This window comes from Phoxinus phoxinus, assembly GCF_949152265.1.
Source record: "Phoxinus phoxinus genome assembly, chromosome: 5".
Taxonomy (NCBI): Eukaryota; Metazoa; Chordata; class Actinopteri; order Cypriniformes; family Leuciscidae; genus Phoxinus; species Phoxinus phoxinus.
In genome coordinates this window covers 33,617,872-33,636,203 of record NC_136880.1, presented here as the reverse complement: position 1 = coordinate 33,636,203, position 18,332 = coordinate 33,617,872, and the positions used below count along the sequence as shown (strand labels likewise).

Here is an 18,332-nt window from a genome sequence, read left to right as displayed (position 1 = left end):
TTCTTCTTCGTCTTCTTCTTCTTCGTCGTCTTCTTCGTCGTCTTCTTCGTCTTCTTCTTCTTTCGTCTGCTTCGTCATCTTCTTCGTCTTCTTCGTCGTCTTCTTCGTCATCTTCTTCGTCTTCTTCGTCTTCTTCTTCGTCGTCTTCTTCTTTCGTCTTCGTCTTCTTCTTCTTTCTTTCTTTCTTTCTTTCTTTCTTTCTTTCTTTCTTTCTTTCTGCATGTGTCTTGAATTGCATATTGCATATATCTTGTGAAAGTGTCATATAAACATATAAACATATATATTTGCTGATAAATGGATATTTGCTGATAAATGGATCATGTGGTACACGTGATTATCAGCAAAAAAAAAAAAAAATTCTTTCCTCTTTAAATGTGTCATGAGTTAAACATCAATCCAGCCGGGATATACAAAGAGCTGCAGGTATTTCTTTCTTTCTTTCTTTCTTTCTTTCTTTCTTTCTTTCTTTCTTTCTTTCTTTCTTTCTTTCTTTCTTTCTTTCTTTCTTTCTTTCTTTCTTTCTTTCTTTCTTTCTTTCTTTCTTTCTTTCTTTCTTTCTTTTGTCGGGTGCCCGCTATGATTACAGTAACTTATAACAGAAACAATAACAGAAACATCCCCTCCTAACTTTACTTTTATGAGTGTCTGCAGAGCGGGTAGGAGAGGTAAAAAGATGTCTTTTTTTAAAGATGTCTATCAATGTAAGCAAATATCATTTGGTAATTACCCGTCTTTCGAATATCTGGGTATTGTGTTAAAAGGTGATCCACGCATTTTACTTATCATTGTGTACAGGCCTCCAAAATACTCTTCAGCCTTTGCTGAGGACTTTACAGAACTGTTATCAACCATTTCCTCAGAGTTTGACTGTTTTGCTATTGCTGGAGATTTTAACATTCACATGGATAATGCAGAAAACAATATGGCAAAAGAAATCAAAACTGTTTTAAAAACTTTTGATCTAACTCAGCATGTACATGGACCCACACACAATGGACACACTCTAGATTTACTTATCAGTAAGGGTCTAAACATTTCATCAATTGTTATCAAGGATGTAGCACTGTCTGATCATTTCTGTATTTTCTTTGATATATTGATCTCTCCTGCCATTGAAGCTAGATCTGTGTCTGTCAAGAAGAGATGCTTAAATGAGAACACTAGTGTATTTATGAAGGCTATATCTTTAACACCAAGCATATCTGCTGACTCTGTTGATTTTCTCCTTGATTCTTTTAACTCAAAAGTTTTTTTTGGCTGTTACGGCAAACCAACATATTTTTGAGGATGGCCTGATCAAGAGTATATCGTGAAGATATAAAGAGATAGCAAAATCTATTGGCAAGGGAATGCAAAAGAAACCTATATTGCGAGGAATGAACTAAGAAGGGCCTTCTCTCCATTCTGCCTTTTGTCTGATAACCGTGTTTACATTTAGGCTATTTCAATAGATTGTTTCAGTCAGTTAAGCCAAATAATTGGGTAACAAATAGCATGTATATAGACTTAATTTTAGATTCTAACAAATACAGTGTGGGTAAACTCTTAATTTGAAAAATAATGAATGCATTTCCTGCCAATCAGATTTAGCACCACCCACAGGGGAAAATCGGAATATCAAGTGTTTTTTCTGATGTCCGTGCAAGAACGGGTAAACCAAAAATCAAGTCATCATTTTTTTTTTTCGTTTTTCTAAAAAAACGGAAAAACGGAAAAAGGAGCTGTTTTCACGTTTTTTCGTTTTTATTTGTGAAAGCAAAAACAAATGAACGTCACCCGGACCCACATCCTTGAGTTGCACTTGGGTCAGATCAGACCACGTCCTGAGAATAGTAGAGTATGTCTGATTTCAAAGAAATTGATGGCAAAATTTTGGAAGAAACGTACAGCACCTTAACCCTGCGCCCTTGACGCTCTTCCCACATCTTTCTTCAAAAGTGTGTTAAACAGCTTAGAAGCAGATCTCCTAGAAGTGGTAAATGCCTCACTTCTCTCGGGTAGTTTTCCAAACTCCCTGAAAACTGCAGTTGTCAAACCCCTTCTGAAAAAGAGCAATCTGGATAAGACTATATTAAGCAACTATAGACCGATCTCAAATCTTCCTTTCATTGGCAAGATCATTGAAAAAGTTGTTTTCAATCAGCTGAACAAATTCTTAAGCTCAAATGGATACTTTGACAATTTTCAATCTGGTTTCCGATCATATCACAGCACAGAGACAGCGCTCATAAAGATAATAAACGATATTCGCTTAAATACAGATACAGGCAAAATATCAGTGCTGGTACTACTCGACCTCAGTGCTGCTTTTGACACTGTCGATCACAACATACTTCTGGAAAACTGGGTGGGGCTTTCTGGGATAGTCCTAAAATGGTTCAGGTCATACTTAGAAGCGAGAGGTTATTATGTGAGTATAGGAGACCATAAGTCTGAGTGGACATCCATGACATGCGGAGTCCCTCAAGGCTCAATACTTGCGCCACTCCTATTCAACCTGTACATGCTCCCAATGAGCCAAATAATGAGAAAGAACCAAATTGCTTACCACAGCTATGCAGACGACACACAGATCTACTTACTGGAGCCCTATATCGCCTAACGATTACAGCCCCATTGACTCCCTGTTCCAATGCATTGATGAAGTAAACAGTTGGATGTGCCAAAACTTTCTTCAGTTAAACAAAGACAAAACTGAAGTCATTGCGTTTGGAAACAAAGATGCGAAGTTCTCAAGGTGAATGCATACCTTCACTCTAGAGGTCAAACAACAACAAAATCAAGTCAGGAATCTTGGTGTGTCTCTAGAGTCAGACCTTAGCTTCAGTAGTCATATCAAAACAATAACTAAATCAGCATACTATCATCTGAAAAATATTGCAAGAATTAGATTATATGTTTCCAGTCAAGACTTGTGCTGGGTGAAACTTGTGCTGGGTGGATTATTGTAATGGACTCCTGGCCTTCCCAAAAATACCATAAGACAGTTGCAGCTCGTACAGAACACTGCCGCCAGGATTCTGAGCAGAACCAGAAAATATGAACATATCACACCAGTCCTCAGGTCTTTACACTGGCTCCCAGTTATATTTAGGATTGATTTTAAAGTATTATTATATATAAATCATTTTAATGGACCTCAATACATTGCAGATATGCTCACTGAATATAAACCCAACAGGTCACTCAGATCATTAGGATCATATCAGCTAGAAATACCAAGGGTTCACTCTAAGCACGGCGAGTCCGCTTTTAGCTATTATGCAGCCGCAGCTGGAACCAGCTTCCAGAAGAGATCAGGTGTGCTGCTCCTGTAGTCACAATCAAATCCAGACTCAAAACACATCTGTTTACCTTTGCATTTAATGAATGAGTACTGTGCCACTGTTCGTCCGACTGTTTGTACTGTATTTAATTTTTTATTCTAAACTGTTTTAATTATTCTTATTTCTTTTGATTATTTTAATTTATTCTATGTAAAGCACTTTGAATTACCATTGTGCATGAAACGTGCTTCTTTCTTTCTTTCTTTCTTTCTTTCTTTCTTTCTTTCTTTCTTTCTTTCTTTCTTTCTTTCTTTCTTTCTTTCTTTCTTTCTTTCTTTCTTTCTTTCTTTCTTTCTTTCTTTCGTGTGATTCTTTCTTTCTTTCGTCTGATTCTTTCTTTCTTTCGTGTGATTCTTTCTTTCTTTCGTGTGATTCTAGGCCTCTCCATTAAAAGTCCATAAAAACAATACATAAAAACATTGGCATAAAGGGAAGTTCCAACTAGACATGTGGTGTTGTTGATTTACTGCACGTGACTGAAAAATCAACCAAAATAGCTATTCATATTTTCTTTCCTCATTCATTTGCATGAGTCATGATTTAAACATCAATGCACGTGTTTTATATCAAGCAAGCAGAAACAATTAGGCAATGGCTTTAAATAATAAACCTCTACTTTATAGTGTTTATAATACTGCAATCAATCTGACCTTTGTTCTGTTGCTGTTTCTCCACACGTGTGTCATGTTTTACACAATAACAACTTGATAAAAATATATATTCTTAAAGTCTTTTTTAAAATCAAAGATCAATATTGCATGTGTCTTGAATTGCAAATTGCATATATCTTGTGTAAGTGTCATATAAACTGATCGGCAGGGCATATGTATATCAACTATGTTTTGCTAATAAATGGATCATTTTGTACACGTGATTATCTGCAATAAAAAAAATATATTATTTTCTTTCCTCATTAAATGTGTCATGAGTTAAACATCAACCCAGCAGGGATATATATAAAGAGCTGCAGGTATTTCTGCAACTAAAACACCTGTGTCTTGTTCAGGGCTGTATAGGGGACGAGAACCCCAATAATATTCATTTCTTCACTGACAGTTGCAGTCTTCCACTTGTATTATCTTAAAGTAAAGATGTCCTGCGCTATTCTGTATCCGCTGCTGCTTCTGGTGTTCATCTGTCACTGCATGTCTGAGGTCCAGCAGGAAGAGAAGGGATTGCAGGCTGACAAGACTGAGCGTTTAAATGTGGAGGAAAGCGATGCTGGTTTGACTTCTGGTGAGTTTCAGCAACACTTTCTCACAGGGATCCAGTCTGAGCTGGCAGAGCTAAGATCTACTGTGAGGTTTCTGAAGAACAGACTGGAGGTCACTGAGGAACATCTTCGGAAAAAAGGTAACCCTCCCATCTGTTATTTCACTTGCGTCATTTTTGCAGATGGAAAATCAGTGCAAAACATAATCTTGATATATTGGCATAGCCATTGGCCACAGCAATTACATTTAAAACAGAAAATATCCTTAACCTAAACTAATCTTGACAAACTATATATCATTTGAAAGCTTACAATCTCTAGTTGACATATTTGGTGACTCGTTTTCTAAATAAATTACAGAGGAGCCGTAATTTATCAATTTGCAACAAGAATATTTTCATATTCCTAAGGCATGTTCAGACCTTTATTTTGAAATAGTGATGAACATGAAAAATCATGAAAGAATGGTCGAAACCTGTTTTCATGCCAAGAGTTCAAAATATAGCATCCATTCAATTCTTTTAGAAAACATTGTCTGAAAATGTTTTAAATATAAAGAAAAAAAGAATAGATTCACCATTTGTGATGTGGCAGCGAGCTATAATGCACATTTGTGTTCTTTTTGTGTTTCTTAGAGGTTGAGTTCATTTCAAAATCTGCCAAACTTTTGCCAAACAATCCTATACTTCTGAATAGGATGTCTACTTCATAAATTGTATGAAAATTGTAAAAAATAATGGTTCAGATCACTCAAATAACATATTGAAATGGAGGCGCCCTTATATGGGCAGTAATGTCAACTAGTGAAAAAGTTTTGTACTGCGCCCAAACAAAATCTTACGGAAAGCTTATTTTTAGAGATATCACCCTAAAATTTGAAACCCACACTTGTTCAGATTTTTGGCTTTGATTTATTTTGCATTTTTAGAGTCCACCATGTTTTGAAAATATATATTTTATATGAAAATTAAATTTTTAACATTGTACATTTTCATAAACTCAAACTTTTATAACTTTTTTTTCTGTTTAACTTTCTTAATTTATTTCACTTAAAAAATCGTCCGAATGTCTTCTTTAAAACAACACCAATCTTACATCTATATTCGAAAGCATTCTTGAATTACAACCATTTAAGTTCTGAATGTGCATTTTCATGTCTATTTAAAAAAAAAGGGGGGGGGGGGGGGTGACAGTTAACAGGTTTAAGTATGGATTAAAAAAGTAAGTTGTATGAATATCTTTGTTGCTCAATAAGCTTGTCAGATCAGTCCAAAGTAATAACATATTACAAATGAATCATTAATAGCCAGCATTCGGAATAAACATCTTCACACAGACAGACCATACACTCTAAAAAATGCTGGGTTGTTTTAACCCAATTTTGGGTCAAATATGGACAAACCCAGCCATTGGGTTAAATTTTTAAATTGCATTTTTGATCCAACGTTTGGGTTTGTCCATATTTGCCCCTAAAATAAACCAACATTTTTTTGAGTGTATACTGTACATAACCAATAGAAAGATAGGAAATATAGTTTGTGATCGGTTATACAGAGGTTTGCATGATTGTTTTTGAACAAAATGTGACCTTTGATTCACGATTCAGATTATAAAGTGGCATTTGCTGCCACACTTGGACCCATTGGTAACCTTGGACCGTTCAACACTGAGATCACTCTGACTTACACAGATGTCTTTGTGAACGAGGGAAGAGCTTACAACCCATCCACTGGTATGTGTTCTTTACTGAATCTGTATATTTGTGTTATAGAGCTCTGAAAGCTACATATCAGATAAACAGTGTAATTATTTGTTCTTATAAAATCCTTGATCATTTAATTGTTGCATGTTCCATTGCAGGTATCTTCACAGCACCTGTTAATGGAGTCTATTTCTTCACTTTGTCTGGACATAACCGCTCATCTAAACCTATGGGCCTAAGACTCTTAAAAAATGGACAACATGTAATAAATATTTACAATCATCCTCTAGGTGATCGCTATGACACGGGAACTAATTCAATCTCTTTAACTCTAAAAAAAGGAGATCATGTCTATGTGCGTCTCCGGCAAAATACATGGGTCTTTGATAATGAAAATGACCACACTTCATTTGTTGGCCATTTACTTTTTCCTCTTTGATGGTCTTAAGCTCAAAATACTTGTCCACTGCTAAAAAAAAAGACTTTAAAAAATAGTCCTTAAGAGTAAAATAACTGCATTACAGAACATGTTCTTGTGAGGCTAAAGCCTTAATGTTTGTTGATTCATATTTCAGGTTATTTTACCAACGTTGATAGCTTTAATAAAATGGATTGCTTGTAAATATATATATATAAAAATGTTTTAAGAAACTTAATGTGTGCTTTTAGCTTTAATTGACTCTGGCCTGTACTGACAATAGTTAAGTATACTGTCAGTGTCCTTCATATTTTTACTTTATGAAATATGAATATTATAAAAACATGATTAGCACAGCCCTGTGTGTACATTTTACAACCCGGTTTCATTTTGGTGTACTGTACAATATCCAATTTGTGTGTAAATATGTGCATAACTTTGTTAAATATCCCTACTATAAACTTTTTACACACAGAATTCAACTGTTTATTCTCTTCCTTTAAAAAAAAGAAACCAACACATTAGGTTCTCAATTATTCAGTGTGGAATCATTTGTATGTGAAAAAGCTCTGTGGAGAGAGGGTTTTAGAGAAAGTTAATCAGCAACTTTACAAGTCATTAGATGTTGCCTTCAAACTGAATATGCCATTTCTTCTTCTGTAAGTCTTTCTTTCTTCACCTGTGATGCAAACACTTCGCGCAATGAGTGTGTGATCATTGCACTCCAGGAATGTAAAGCTTAAAAGAAGTGTATATTGTGTAATGATGTTGGATATACTGTATAGTTTGAAGTTCTCTAACACGGCTCAACCAGGCCTCATCCCCTTTTTCACGTGTCCCGCAGGCGGGGGTCATTTAAATGAGTGACATTGTGACTTCACAAGATAGCCGTTTGTAGTTCTTAAAAAAAAGATCTCCCTTTGGAGTGGACTTTGAGCTTTGTAACCTTGCAGATTTATTCATGCTAAAACGGTGACATTTTCCCTTTTTCAACTTTAGTTAGTGTGTAAAGCATAATAGGACCCCTTTTAAATCAGTGTTTTGGTAATTAATTCTACAATGTTGCGCACAGTCACTTCTCATGTGAGCTCAAAAAAGGAGATGCGAGTGTATGATATTAAATGACATCACCACAGTTCTTTTCTGACTTGTCAAACATTTACAACACTCCCACACTGTAAAAAAAAATGACCACAACTTTTTATCTTTTGTCAAATCAACTTTAATTAATGGGGTTCAGATAATTAATTAAGTTTCTATTTATTAAACCAATTTCCTTCATTGCGTTAACTCAATTTGTTTTATTTCAATGAACTACAAATATTTAAGGCAACCAGGTAACTTACTTTTTTAAGTTAAACCAACAATAATTTTGTACAGTGGTCTCCTTATATGCATTACACGGTTTTAACACACACCTTGCAGCCAATCCGAATCACGGTATTGTATATGTACTGTATGTGTGTATATCACTTCATTTATCATTTTCCAACAGAAACTGCTCAAATAGATTTAACTATATGGTTTCGTCCTCATATATAGCTAAGCATGTACACAAATTAGCATTTGAACCAGAAATAAACACTTTCACTCATTCTAAAGAAAGTCTTTATTGGTCAATGTACAGAAAGTGCTGCAGTGACCATCAAAGTTAAACAAAACATATACAAAAGAAGTCTTACATGATTTTACAGGGTCGATCTTTTTAAAAGTTTCTTTTTTTGTTCCTGTTCTATAACACATGGTAAAAAGGACTAGCGCAATATAGGAATGAAAGGTGTGTAAGGTGGACGGATGGGGGAACGGGATGTCTCACAAGGCTGACATCACAAGCACGTTTTGGCAGATGGGATGAGAAATCCTAACCACTGCAACAGACATTACATGAAACCCAATGCACAAATTCAGAAACACACGTTCAGGGGGAAAAACAGAAGTGTCATCTATAGTTGCTCAAGTATTACTTCAACAAAACCCTTCTGTGACACTGCTAATGCTTTTACTCTGTCAAACGCCTCACTTATCAAGACTTTGCTTTTGTTTGTACTTTTCATTGCATTCCTTTTTTATTTCTTTTCCTGGAAGATTTAATTGAACTGTACACTGCAGGGAGGTTAGTAAAGATCTTCAGAATATACCAAAATAGCCCCAGGCTAAAATCATTGAACAATTTTCTTCTATTTCTTTCCTTTAATAGTTTAAAAGTGCCTTTGTCTACAGAGGCTCAGACAAATCTATTTGAGGTGGAGTGAGGGAGAACCAATCCTCGGTTGGGGTGAGGAGGACACCATGAACGATAAAAGAGATCAACACAGACAGAGAAAGGAGGAGGAGGAACCTTCTTCTTCAGCAAGCAAGTGTGGACACAAACAGGCCGTGTGAGGGATGCAGGAGGACGTGAGGAGTCTGAGTCTCCATTCAACTACTCTACAGTTCTCTATTTACAGAAGACAGGCATATAAAAAAATTAACAGACACGCTTCCTCCTATTTTCCCACCGAGATCCCCCCCCCCCCCCAAACAAAGAAAAGAAAAATAAGAAGTTTAAATTTTCCCTTTTTTCCATCTCATCACTGTTGAAGCTCATTTCCACCACCAAATTAAAAAAATTAATTGTAACTTTTATTTCACAATTCTTACTTTTTTCCTCACAACTGCGAGTGTACATCCCACGATTAGTTTGTTTCTCTCGCAATTTCATACTCACAATTGCAAATTCTAAAATCTGAATTGCAAAATGTCAACTCGAAATTCTGAGAAGCAGTCGAAATGACTTTTTTTCATGCAATTTTGAGTTTATATTTCACAATTCTGACATGTTTTCCTCAATTGCAAATGTATTTCTCAGAATTGTAAGTATATAGCCCGCAATTCAGATTTTTTCCCCTCAGAATTCTGAGTTTATATTTTGCACTTCAGACTTAAGAATTTGCAATGGACTTTATGCACAGCTGCACTACTTCCTGAACTTTAGCCAGCTTAGCCTGAAACAAAGGAGCTGGCTAAAGTTCAGGAAGTAGTGCAGCTGTGCATAAAGTCCATTGTGAGATGTTTGTGATGAAATGTTTTTTTTTTCTAAGATTATTTCTAAGAAATAAATGTGCAATTGCGAAAAAAATGTCAGAAAATAAAGTCTCAATTCTGATAAATAAAGAATTGCGAGTTTCTATCTCGACTTTTTTCTTGCAATTACGAGTTTACTTCTCAGAATTGTAAGTTTATATATATATATATATATATATATATATATATATATATATATTTTACAATTGAGAAAAAAATCATATTTGTTAGATGTAAACTGTGTGATAAAAAGTCACAAAAAAGTACCTTTTTTATATATACGTTTTTGCCGTGGCGGAAACGAGCTTCCATAAATTACTATATAACTTTTGTTTAAAGAGAAGCGTCTCAATCAAAATCTCTCTGAGGATCTAAAATAAACCTATTTGCTTAATTTCAAATGAAGAAAATATCATTATTATATACTTTCATTGAAAAAACAACTTTTGGGTATTTACTATTGCACATCAATGCAATATTAAATGTTACTCTGAAGACAACAAATGGTGAAGGCATAGCCGTACTGTCAAATATTACAGTTTAGTATTTCAAAAAGGGATAACGCATCATGATGTTAGACTACAATCTGATTAATCTACACAAAACACACACAAAAATGTAAAAACAAAAACAAAAAAACATCCCAGAGATGTTGATTCACAATTTATTCCATTGTGTTCATTTATCTTTCATTTCCGTGGATCTACTGAGACACTGCAGCTTATACACTACAGAAGTACATACAGGCTTTGCAGCGTTTGGACTGAAGGGTGCGCGTCCCAATATTGACCAGCAGATGGCGGTACAGGATGCTTTTTGTGGCTGTTGGAAAGAGTCAAAATCAGGTTGATGTGTGACAGCTTTTCAGGCAATAAATTCTGGCTTCTGTAAGTGTGAGAGGGCATTAAATGCGGGCGTTTTATGTATATATGTGTACGTGTGTGTGCACAAGTCTGTGTGTGAATCTTGCTTGTGTGAAGGTGTATGTAGGCCTGTGTGTGTGTGTGTGTGTGTGTGTGTGTGTGTGTGTGTGTGTGTGTGTGTGTGTGTGTGTGTGTGTGTGTGTGTGTGTGTGTGTGTGTGTGTGTGTGTGTGTGAGAGAGACTGTGTTTGTTTGTGTTTTAATAGGGTAACGTAGATGGGTCCCACTCCAGCTTTCCTTTCACTTTTCCCTTCTGGATGCTAGTCTCTTCCTCTTCATCACTGTCCTCGGATTCAGCACTAGAGAGATCTCCTGACAGTTCATCATCCTCTTCGTCTTCATCCTCCTCTTCCTCTGGCTCCTCCTCCCTCACCTCCTCAGCAATCTGAGTCCCATCAATGCTCTAGAATCAACAGAATGATGATAATAATATATAGACCATCTTTAGGATAAAAACAGTAAAACTCCACATGCTACAGAGCCGTGTTGTTATTATTATATACAAATATTGGTTACACTTTATTTTAAGGTGACTTAGTTACATTTTACTTACTCGGATAAGTTCTGAGTAATATGAATGAACTAAATACTATAGAGTTATGTTTATAGGCATTTGGTTTAGGGCTGGTTACTTGTAACTACGCATAATTTATTGTTATTAATATAGTAAGTAGTACACGTAGTAATGTGTAACTACAATACCTTAAAATGAAGTGTTACCAAAATATTTTAGCAATTTTAATAAAGCTAAAATAAAATATAAATGTTAGATGAAAAACTAAACCAAGAAAAGTAAATTACATAAATGAAAATTGGAAAGGTTGCCTTGGTTAACTAACTGAAATCAAATAAGTTTAAATTAAAGTACTAAAATTACAAAAATAAAAATAATTTTAAACCATTTTAAAAATAAATTAAAACTAAATAGGAGTATAAATAAAAGTATAAGCTCTAACAAAATTACTTAAACAAAATAAAAATAAAATTGAAAACAAAAAAATAAAAGCTAATTCAAAATATGAAGTACTATAATAGTATATGAATAAATTGTACCTGCTTGCCTAAATGTAGAAAAGTGTGATTCATTCAAGTGAATTGGTTCATCATAAACTGTCCTCTCTCTCATATGTCAATTTAGAAAGTTTGATTAATTCCAATGAATTCATCCAAATTCATAAATGGCTCATCAACTTGATCGTATGCAAAACGGTACCTACTTTATGAGTTGGTGATTTCGTATGAACGTAATGTATGATTTGATTCATACTAAAACATGCAATTTAGAGAAAAACTACAGTATACCTCGGTTTTTACATGTACATTAAGGTACACGTACAGGCAATGTGACATATATGTTGTCATAAGCAGAACTGTTTGCATACATGGATCTGATTAAATGATAGGCCTACCATTGGAAGGTTTTTTCATTTATTTAAAAAACATATTGCCTGCTTGAGTAACTTCAAGAGAGTTCAAGCTACCATTTGTTTGTAACTTGTAATGTACCCAATTACATTATCATTAGTTTTGCATTAGCTTGACTGTAGTTGAACTACTTCAAACTACGATAAGTTTAACAACCATCAGTTTCAAAGTTGCTTCCCCAACATTTGTCTTTACCAATGAGGCACATACTGACCTCCATGGGATTAACAGTGATGTTAAGATTGGAGTCATCCCAGTCCATCTCCGGGTCTTTTCTTCCCTCTTCGTCCTCTTTTGACCCGTCCTGGTGGGTGGTGTGGATGCGGTAGATGCCAAAGACTACAATGACCACCAGGGCAGCGATGCACATTACAATAACCACGGTGGCCGCAGGAGGGGTACCTAATGACACACAGGTAAAGACATCTATGAACTCTATTATGTTGCTACAAACCATTCAAATTTTAAAACTGCGTACATTGTCTGGTGTGATAATTAGGATAAATATGATTTAAAAAATATGTATTTATTGAACATTGTCATATTGCACTTGCCAGCCTTTCATACTGTCCAACCAAGAAACATCCTTTCCATGATAGAGGCATCTATTTTCCAGTCTTTTTCACCATCAACACCTAGAGACGCCCATTCTAAGGTTCACTAGCTCCTGTCATACCTAGATTCACCTCTGACCTGCCGTCAAACCCACACCTGCGCCCCATCTGCCGTCTGAAAGTCTTAGAGGCTTATTGCTCGAGTCTCTCTATTCTGCAATTATGTTTATTCACTCACAATTGTTATGACTCACTCAGCCATACAAAAATCAATACAATCCAGTCTTTTAGTGCTTTTCTAATGGAGGTCGGTACCAGGTAGCCGAGGTGAAGCTTATTTAGCCGTGTTGACAGAGGAAGACAGTTTGGCACAGTTCACTTAAAGAACAGTGTCGCTAACTAAGACCTTGCAGTCAGCAAGAGAAGGATTGGGAGCATGAGGTCACAGTGCCACCTGCTGTTTTTCCATGTCTCTCCTAAAGCAGCATGTCTCGTATCCTGTCATCTCTCTCTCTCTCTTCAGTCCAGAGAGCAGAGTGCTCCATCTCGCTGCAGTCAGCTGTGCTCTGTGCGCCCTTGGGGAGATCACTGGTGTCCCTGGTGTGTGCGTGAGCTGGTAGAGCAAGTGTGATTTTCCAAACTCCTTCAAACCAACAATACGGTCTCAAGAGCCTGTCATCCGCTTAGACCAGCTTGCAGGGGTTTGTATGCATGTATGTGTGAGCATATCTGCTTTTTAAGAAGCTGAATTCTCCCATGAATAGTTTTTGTGACACATTTACTCTCCTCCTTAAAGCCACTTGTTTACAATTTAATGAGATGGTTTAACAAAGCAACAACACATTTTTTAATTAGTCACAAGGTAAACTAACTTATTTTTCAGCTATTATTTACACAATAATATCACCAAGGGTAAAATGACTGCATGATTAGGTTTAGACAAACATCATTAAGAGGCAACAGGGCTGACTTTACCTGAGATGTGATCAGAGTCGGCCGTATGAACCACCAGTGGATGATGCACAGGTCTCATGTACTGTGATTGGACGGCCATGTGATTGGCATGCTCCACAGCCTCTGAGCTGTGCACTACTCCAATCTGAGGGGCGGGGCAAACAGAAAATAGTTTAGAAGAGACAAAAGCTTGCTTGTTCTGTTTTTAATCCATAACTTCTTGGCCAGGTCAAGTTATTTTAGCAAATGAAGCTTTGTTATATACATCATAAAAAATAAAGGGTAACACTTTATTTCTATAGTCCACTTCAGACATTCTATTAAACTATAAGTAACTTTGCAACTACATGTCAACTAACTGTCATATTAGTAGACTGTATGCTTAATATCCAAATACTTTATTTTGTTGGTCCCCCAACAGACATTCTACTGACTATAAGTAACCTGGCATCTACAAATCAACTTATTCTACTAACCTGAACCCTAACCCTAACCTACAGTAACAGTCTACTACAGTCTACTAATACTCTAATGAGAGTTAGTTGACATGTAGTTGCAAAGTTACTTATAGTTAGTAGTATGTCTAAAGTGCACTATCGAAATAAAGTTGAACCAAATAAATAAACAAAATCTGGGATTTTACTGAGAGCATTTTATAATGAAATTAGGTTCATAACAATCATACTGAAGTCTCAATCACATTATGTCTCCTATACCAGAACAAACATCATAAAGTCAAAATAGCTAGATAATGTGTTTCCTCGCAAAAAATAAACATAAAAATAAAATACATTTCAGATTTATACTAAAAGTAAAACAAAGAACAAAAACAAAAAAACTGGTTGGTCATTTTACAACTCAGTCAGACGGTCTCTTTTTTGTCTTGGTGGATAGCTGTTAGTCAGAAATCAAGAGTTAAAAGTCAAGAGTCTGGCTCTGCAAGAGCAGTTTTTGGGTAACTTTTAAGCACCAAAAGTCAAAAAGTGCAAAAAGCTGAAAGAAAAGCAGTAATTGAAAGAGGGGATAAAGTAAATGGATGATACAAATAATAAAAAAGCCATGCCCAGTATGAAGGCAGTCTCTGACCTCGAAGTTGAACTCATTGCTTGTGTAGCGTCCATTCAGTTCAGAGCAACTGAGCCGGAACCTTCTCTCAGACAGACCGCCAGGCTTCCAGTTACGGTACCTCACCTGCCTGATGGCCTGTTCATAATGCGCCATGGAGTCAACACCTGAGACAAGAAAGACCAGTGTCAGGAACTCGGTCTACTCAGACAAAAGAGCTCCAGAGCCCTGAGAGACCCTCAACGTGGAGCCCCTGAACAAGTAGGTCTTAGTCCTTCTCTAATAAATGTACCCGACACTCAAACCACTTCACGAAATGTCAAGGTGATTTGAATTTGCTTGCAAAAAGCCAAATGGTACAGTATGATAGAGGCAGAGATCTGTTCAAGAGTCTGAGCAGGATCTGGGTTAAAGGATTTTGAGCAAAATCGAGAGTGACTTTTAAAGATCAAAACTTTTTTGAAAAGCATAAAAGCATTTAAATTTGACCTACCAGATATCCAAAAAGTGCACAACCTTTCTTTAAAATTGATATCAGCTGGAAAAATACATAATTTTTCTCATATTAATTCATTTTAAAGGGGTTCACCCAAAACTGGGTGTGTCATCATCATTTTCTGTATATTCTGTTCACTACTTTGCATTCTAGGTTCTCAAAATGAAAAAAAAATATATATATATATACAGTATATATGCACTACCGTTAAAATATTTGGGATCAGTAATTTTTTTTTAAATAAACTAATATTCTTTTATTCAGCAATGATACTTTAAATGTATCAAAAGTTACAGTAAATAAATTATAATGTTACGAAAGATTAATATTTAAAATAAACGCTGTTCTTTTGTACTGTCGATTCATCAAAGATTCCTGAAAAAGTGTATCACGGTGTCAACAAAAATATTAAGCAGCACAACAGTTTACAAAGTTGATAATAATAGGAAATGATTTTGAGCACCAAATCGGCATATTAGATTGATTTCTGAAGGATCATGTGACACCGAAGACTAGTCAATGGCTGTAATGGCTGTTGAAAATTCAGCGTTGCCATCACAGGAACAAATTACATTTTAAAATATATTGAATTTTTTTTATTTATTATTGTAGCCATAAGAGATAAAAAAACATTTAAAAATAGTACAGATCCCAAACCTTTGAAAAGTAATATATTCCAAATCTTTTGAAACCCAATGGGCTTTGTGCAATGTAAAAACAGAATGACATTTTCTTCCCTTAAAAAAGTGATTCACTTAAAATTCCCCTCTGCTGTAGCCTTCATACCTTATTGAATTATTCCAACATATATGTCACATTGATGTAACCTGCCATTTTGCATTTAAAGGCGACATATAAATGGATAACCATTGTTTGGCTTAGGAAGACTTTGAATATAGCACACAAGTCAAATGGAGCTCTTTTATGATGCTTTCATGGTTTTGGTTTTGTCATTTTGGAGCTTGATCTCCATTCACTGTCATTATATGCAAAAGAGTGGCCAGAATGCGCTTCAACATATATCTCCAGTTTTTGTACCAGAGGAAAGAAACAGGTTTGGATGACATGAGCGTGAGTAAATAATGACAGATTTCCCAATTTTGGGCTTTTTCCTTGAACACATTTATAGCTTACATTTTTCTAGTTGCTTCATTTTAGCATGAGTTCTCTATGTAGAATGGATTTAAATCTAGATCTGTATGCATGTATCTGTAGATGTTTAACTATTTGTGCTGTACAATCTGTTGAACATCTACAGATACATATATACTGATTTAGATTTAATTACGTTCTAACTCATGCTAAATGAAGCAACTGGAAGATGCAATAAATAAGCAATAAATGAAGTCACTGTAATGCAAAGTAAAAAAAAAAAGATTATGAGAAATATTCTGGCAGCAGATGGCTGTATATTAGATTCGAGACATGTAGTCGACCATACCATAGATGGAGATGCCAGAGGTAGAATTGGTGGCGTCCAGATGTTTGCCCATGAGAGAGCTGTGGTGGATCTCCAGACTCTCCTGCTCCGGGTCCAGCTCCTCTCCGATCACCAGCACATCACAATAATCCAGGTTATGCATCAACTCCAGAATGCCAGGCCTCCGAGCTACACAAACACACACACTGTTACACAGGCACAGATATGCAGCGGCAAATATATGACCTTGCGCTGTGTCCACAAACAACCATTGATTGTGTATGAATTTAATTTCGATGATTTATTGTTTCACTACCCCTGGCACTACATTCGATAAAAGAAGCCGGACACTTTTGTTTGAACTTTAAATGAAAAAAGACACTAATAAAAAAACAATTGACTTAAGGTCAGTGTAATAACCAGAAGGCAGCGTTTATAATCTTGATAATAATAGACTAAACCATTCTACATCCGTGGGAAGAAACTTCAGTAAACATACTAAAACATTTGTACGGTTACATTGCAGGCAAAACGTGCAACTGTGGCACCTGTGAAATGGATGAATGCAAACGAGTGAGATTATGTTAATATATGAGCTGTGAAAGTGAGTCATCTATCACCTATGCTGAGGGTGGTGTCGGTCTTGGTGACGGTACTAATGATGTGTATGTCCTTGAAAAGGGCCACCCCGACAGGGGCTCGGAGCTGAGCCGCGGGCCAAACCAGCCGCTCCACTCCAGCAATGGTGATCCGAGGTTCGCTGGGCGGCATTACCATCACCATCGCCTTGATGTCTGGAATGGAGATGCACGTATCTTCACCGAAACACCTACAAGTTTCAAAATGGAGAGGAGGGAAACAAGAGACTTAATAGGCCACAGAGTAACATGAAAATAAGTATTCTAAAAACAGAGTTTTAGATCTGATGGGATTAGCCATGTTCAAAACAATGCACAGCAGATTTAGCATCGCTTCCTTTTAAAGCAATGAGACCATAACTAGTAAAATGTTTGGATACGCCTAATAGTCATGGTCTTTTGCATCATTAGAAACATTCATTCAGGTGTGTCCAAACTTTTGACTCATAGTATATGCATGAAAGACAAAAAAATTTATTTATAAAAAAATCTGAATATGATAATGATAAAAACAAAGTAGTAATCCTGCAGTAACGTCCTTTTTCAAAACAAAATATGAAATTCATATTACAAACCAACATTTTCAGTAATACACAACAAATTAAAATAAAAACATTTTAAATTAAAGTAATGAATGAATGAAGTGCATACAGGTCATTTGAGTAATCAAATAAAAATGAAAAATTGTATGCATTTAAACACACTTAATTAAACAGTGGAATTGTCTAAACACACTTGCTTCCCAAAATAAAGTCTGTAAAGCCTATTAACATGCACTGGCGCACACAAACTCTTTTTCAAGCGAGTGTTTGGACAGTTGATGACTGCAGTGTCTAACTGTTGTTTTAGACTGTCACCATCAACTTCAGCACAGTCGTACCTCACAGGTGAGATCCACCACAGGACCAATTAATGATGCCGCAATATAGTTCGTTTTAAAGCAGCGAGTCGACAAAAATATTTGCGAGAACGCAGGCAGTGGTGCCACCTCCTCCTGATGCCAGCTGAAGAAGTTGATATGGCAGTCAGAAGCAGTGTCGATTAAGACAGAGGCGCTGAAGCGTGGACTGAAACAGACTCGCACGCCGACCTGCCGGGGAAATTGGAGTCCCTCCAGCTTCATTACAGCTAGT

General features: G+C 36.0%; 2 protein-coding genes across 2 annotated transcripts in view; one reads left to right on the top strand and one right to left on the bottom strand.

The window, feature by feature from the left end:
• The first annotated feature begins 3,757 nt into the window (after window positions 1-3,757).
• Window positions 3,758-6,638, top strand: LOC306998988 (uncharacterized protein). Its single transcript, XM_079613384.1, has 2 exons — window positions 3,758-4,682; window positions 6,149-6,638. Exons 1-2 carry the CDS (start codon window positions 4,421-4,423, stop codon window positions 6,319-6,321), a joined length of 435 nt encoding a protein of 144 aa, XP_079469510.1. The 5' UTR covers window positions 3,758-4,420; the 3' UTR covers window positions 6,322-6,638.
• Window positions 6,639-10,722: 4,084 nt separating this feature from the next.
• Window positions 10,723-18,332, bottom strand: part of clstn2a (calsyntenin 2a) — a 222,012-nt gene continuing 214,402 nt past the window's right edge. Inside the window, exons 12-17 of the mRNA XM_079614168.1 lie at window positions 17,182-17,390; window positions 16,583-16,750; window positions 14,667-14,812; window positions 13,602-13,725; window positions 12,287-12,474; window positions 10,723-11,050 (exon numbers count right to left, since the gene is read on the bottom strand). Coding sequence (XP_079470294.1) covers window positions 10,847-11,050; window positions 12,287-12,474; window positions 13,602-13,725; window positions 14,667-14,812; window positions 16,583-16,750; window positions 17,182-17,390 — 1,039 coding nt within the window. The 3' untranslated portion in view covers window positions 10,723-10,846. The remainder of the gene's footprint in view (window positions 11,051-12,286; window positions 12,475-13,601; window positions 13,726-14,666; window positions 14,813-16,582; window positions 16,751-17,181; window positions 17,391-18,332) is intronic.

Coding starts and splice junctions, on each gene's coding strand:
- LOC306998988 (XM_079613384.1), top strand. CDS start 4,421: ATGTCCTGCGCTATTCTGTATCCGCTGCTGCTTCTGGTGTTCATCTGT. Junction 4,683..6,148: donor GGAACATCTTCGGAAAAAAG/GTAACCCTCCCA, acceptor TTCACGATTCAG/ATTATAAAGTGGCATTTGCT.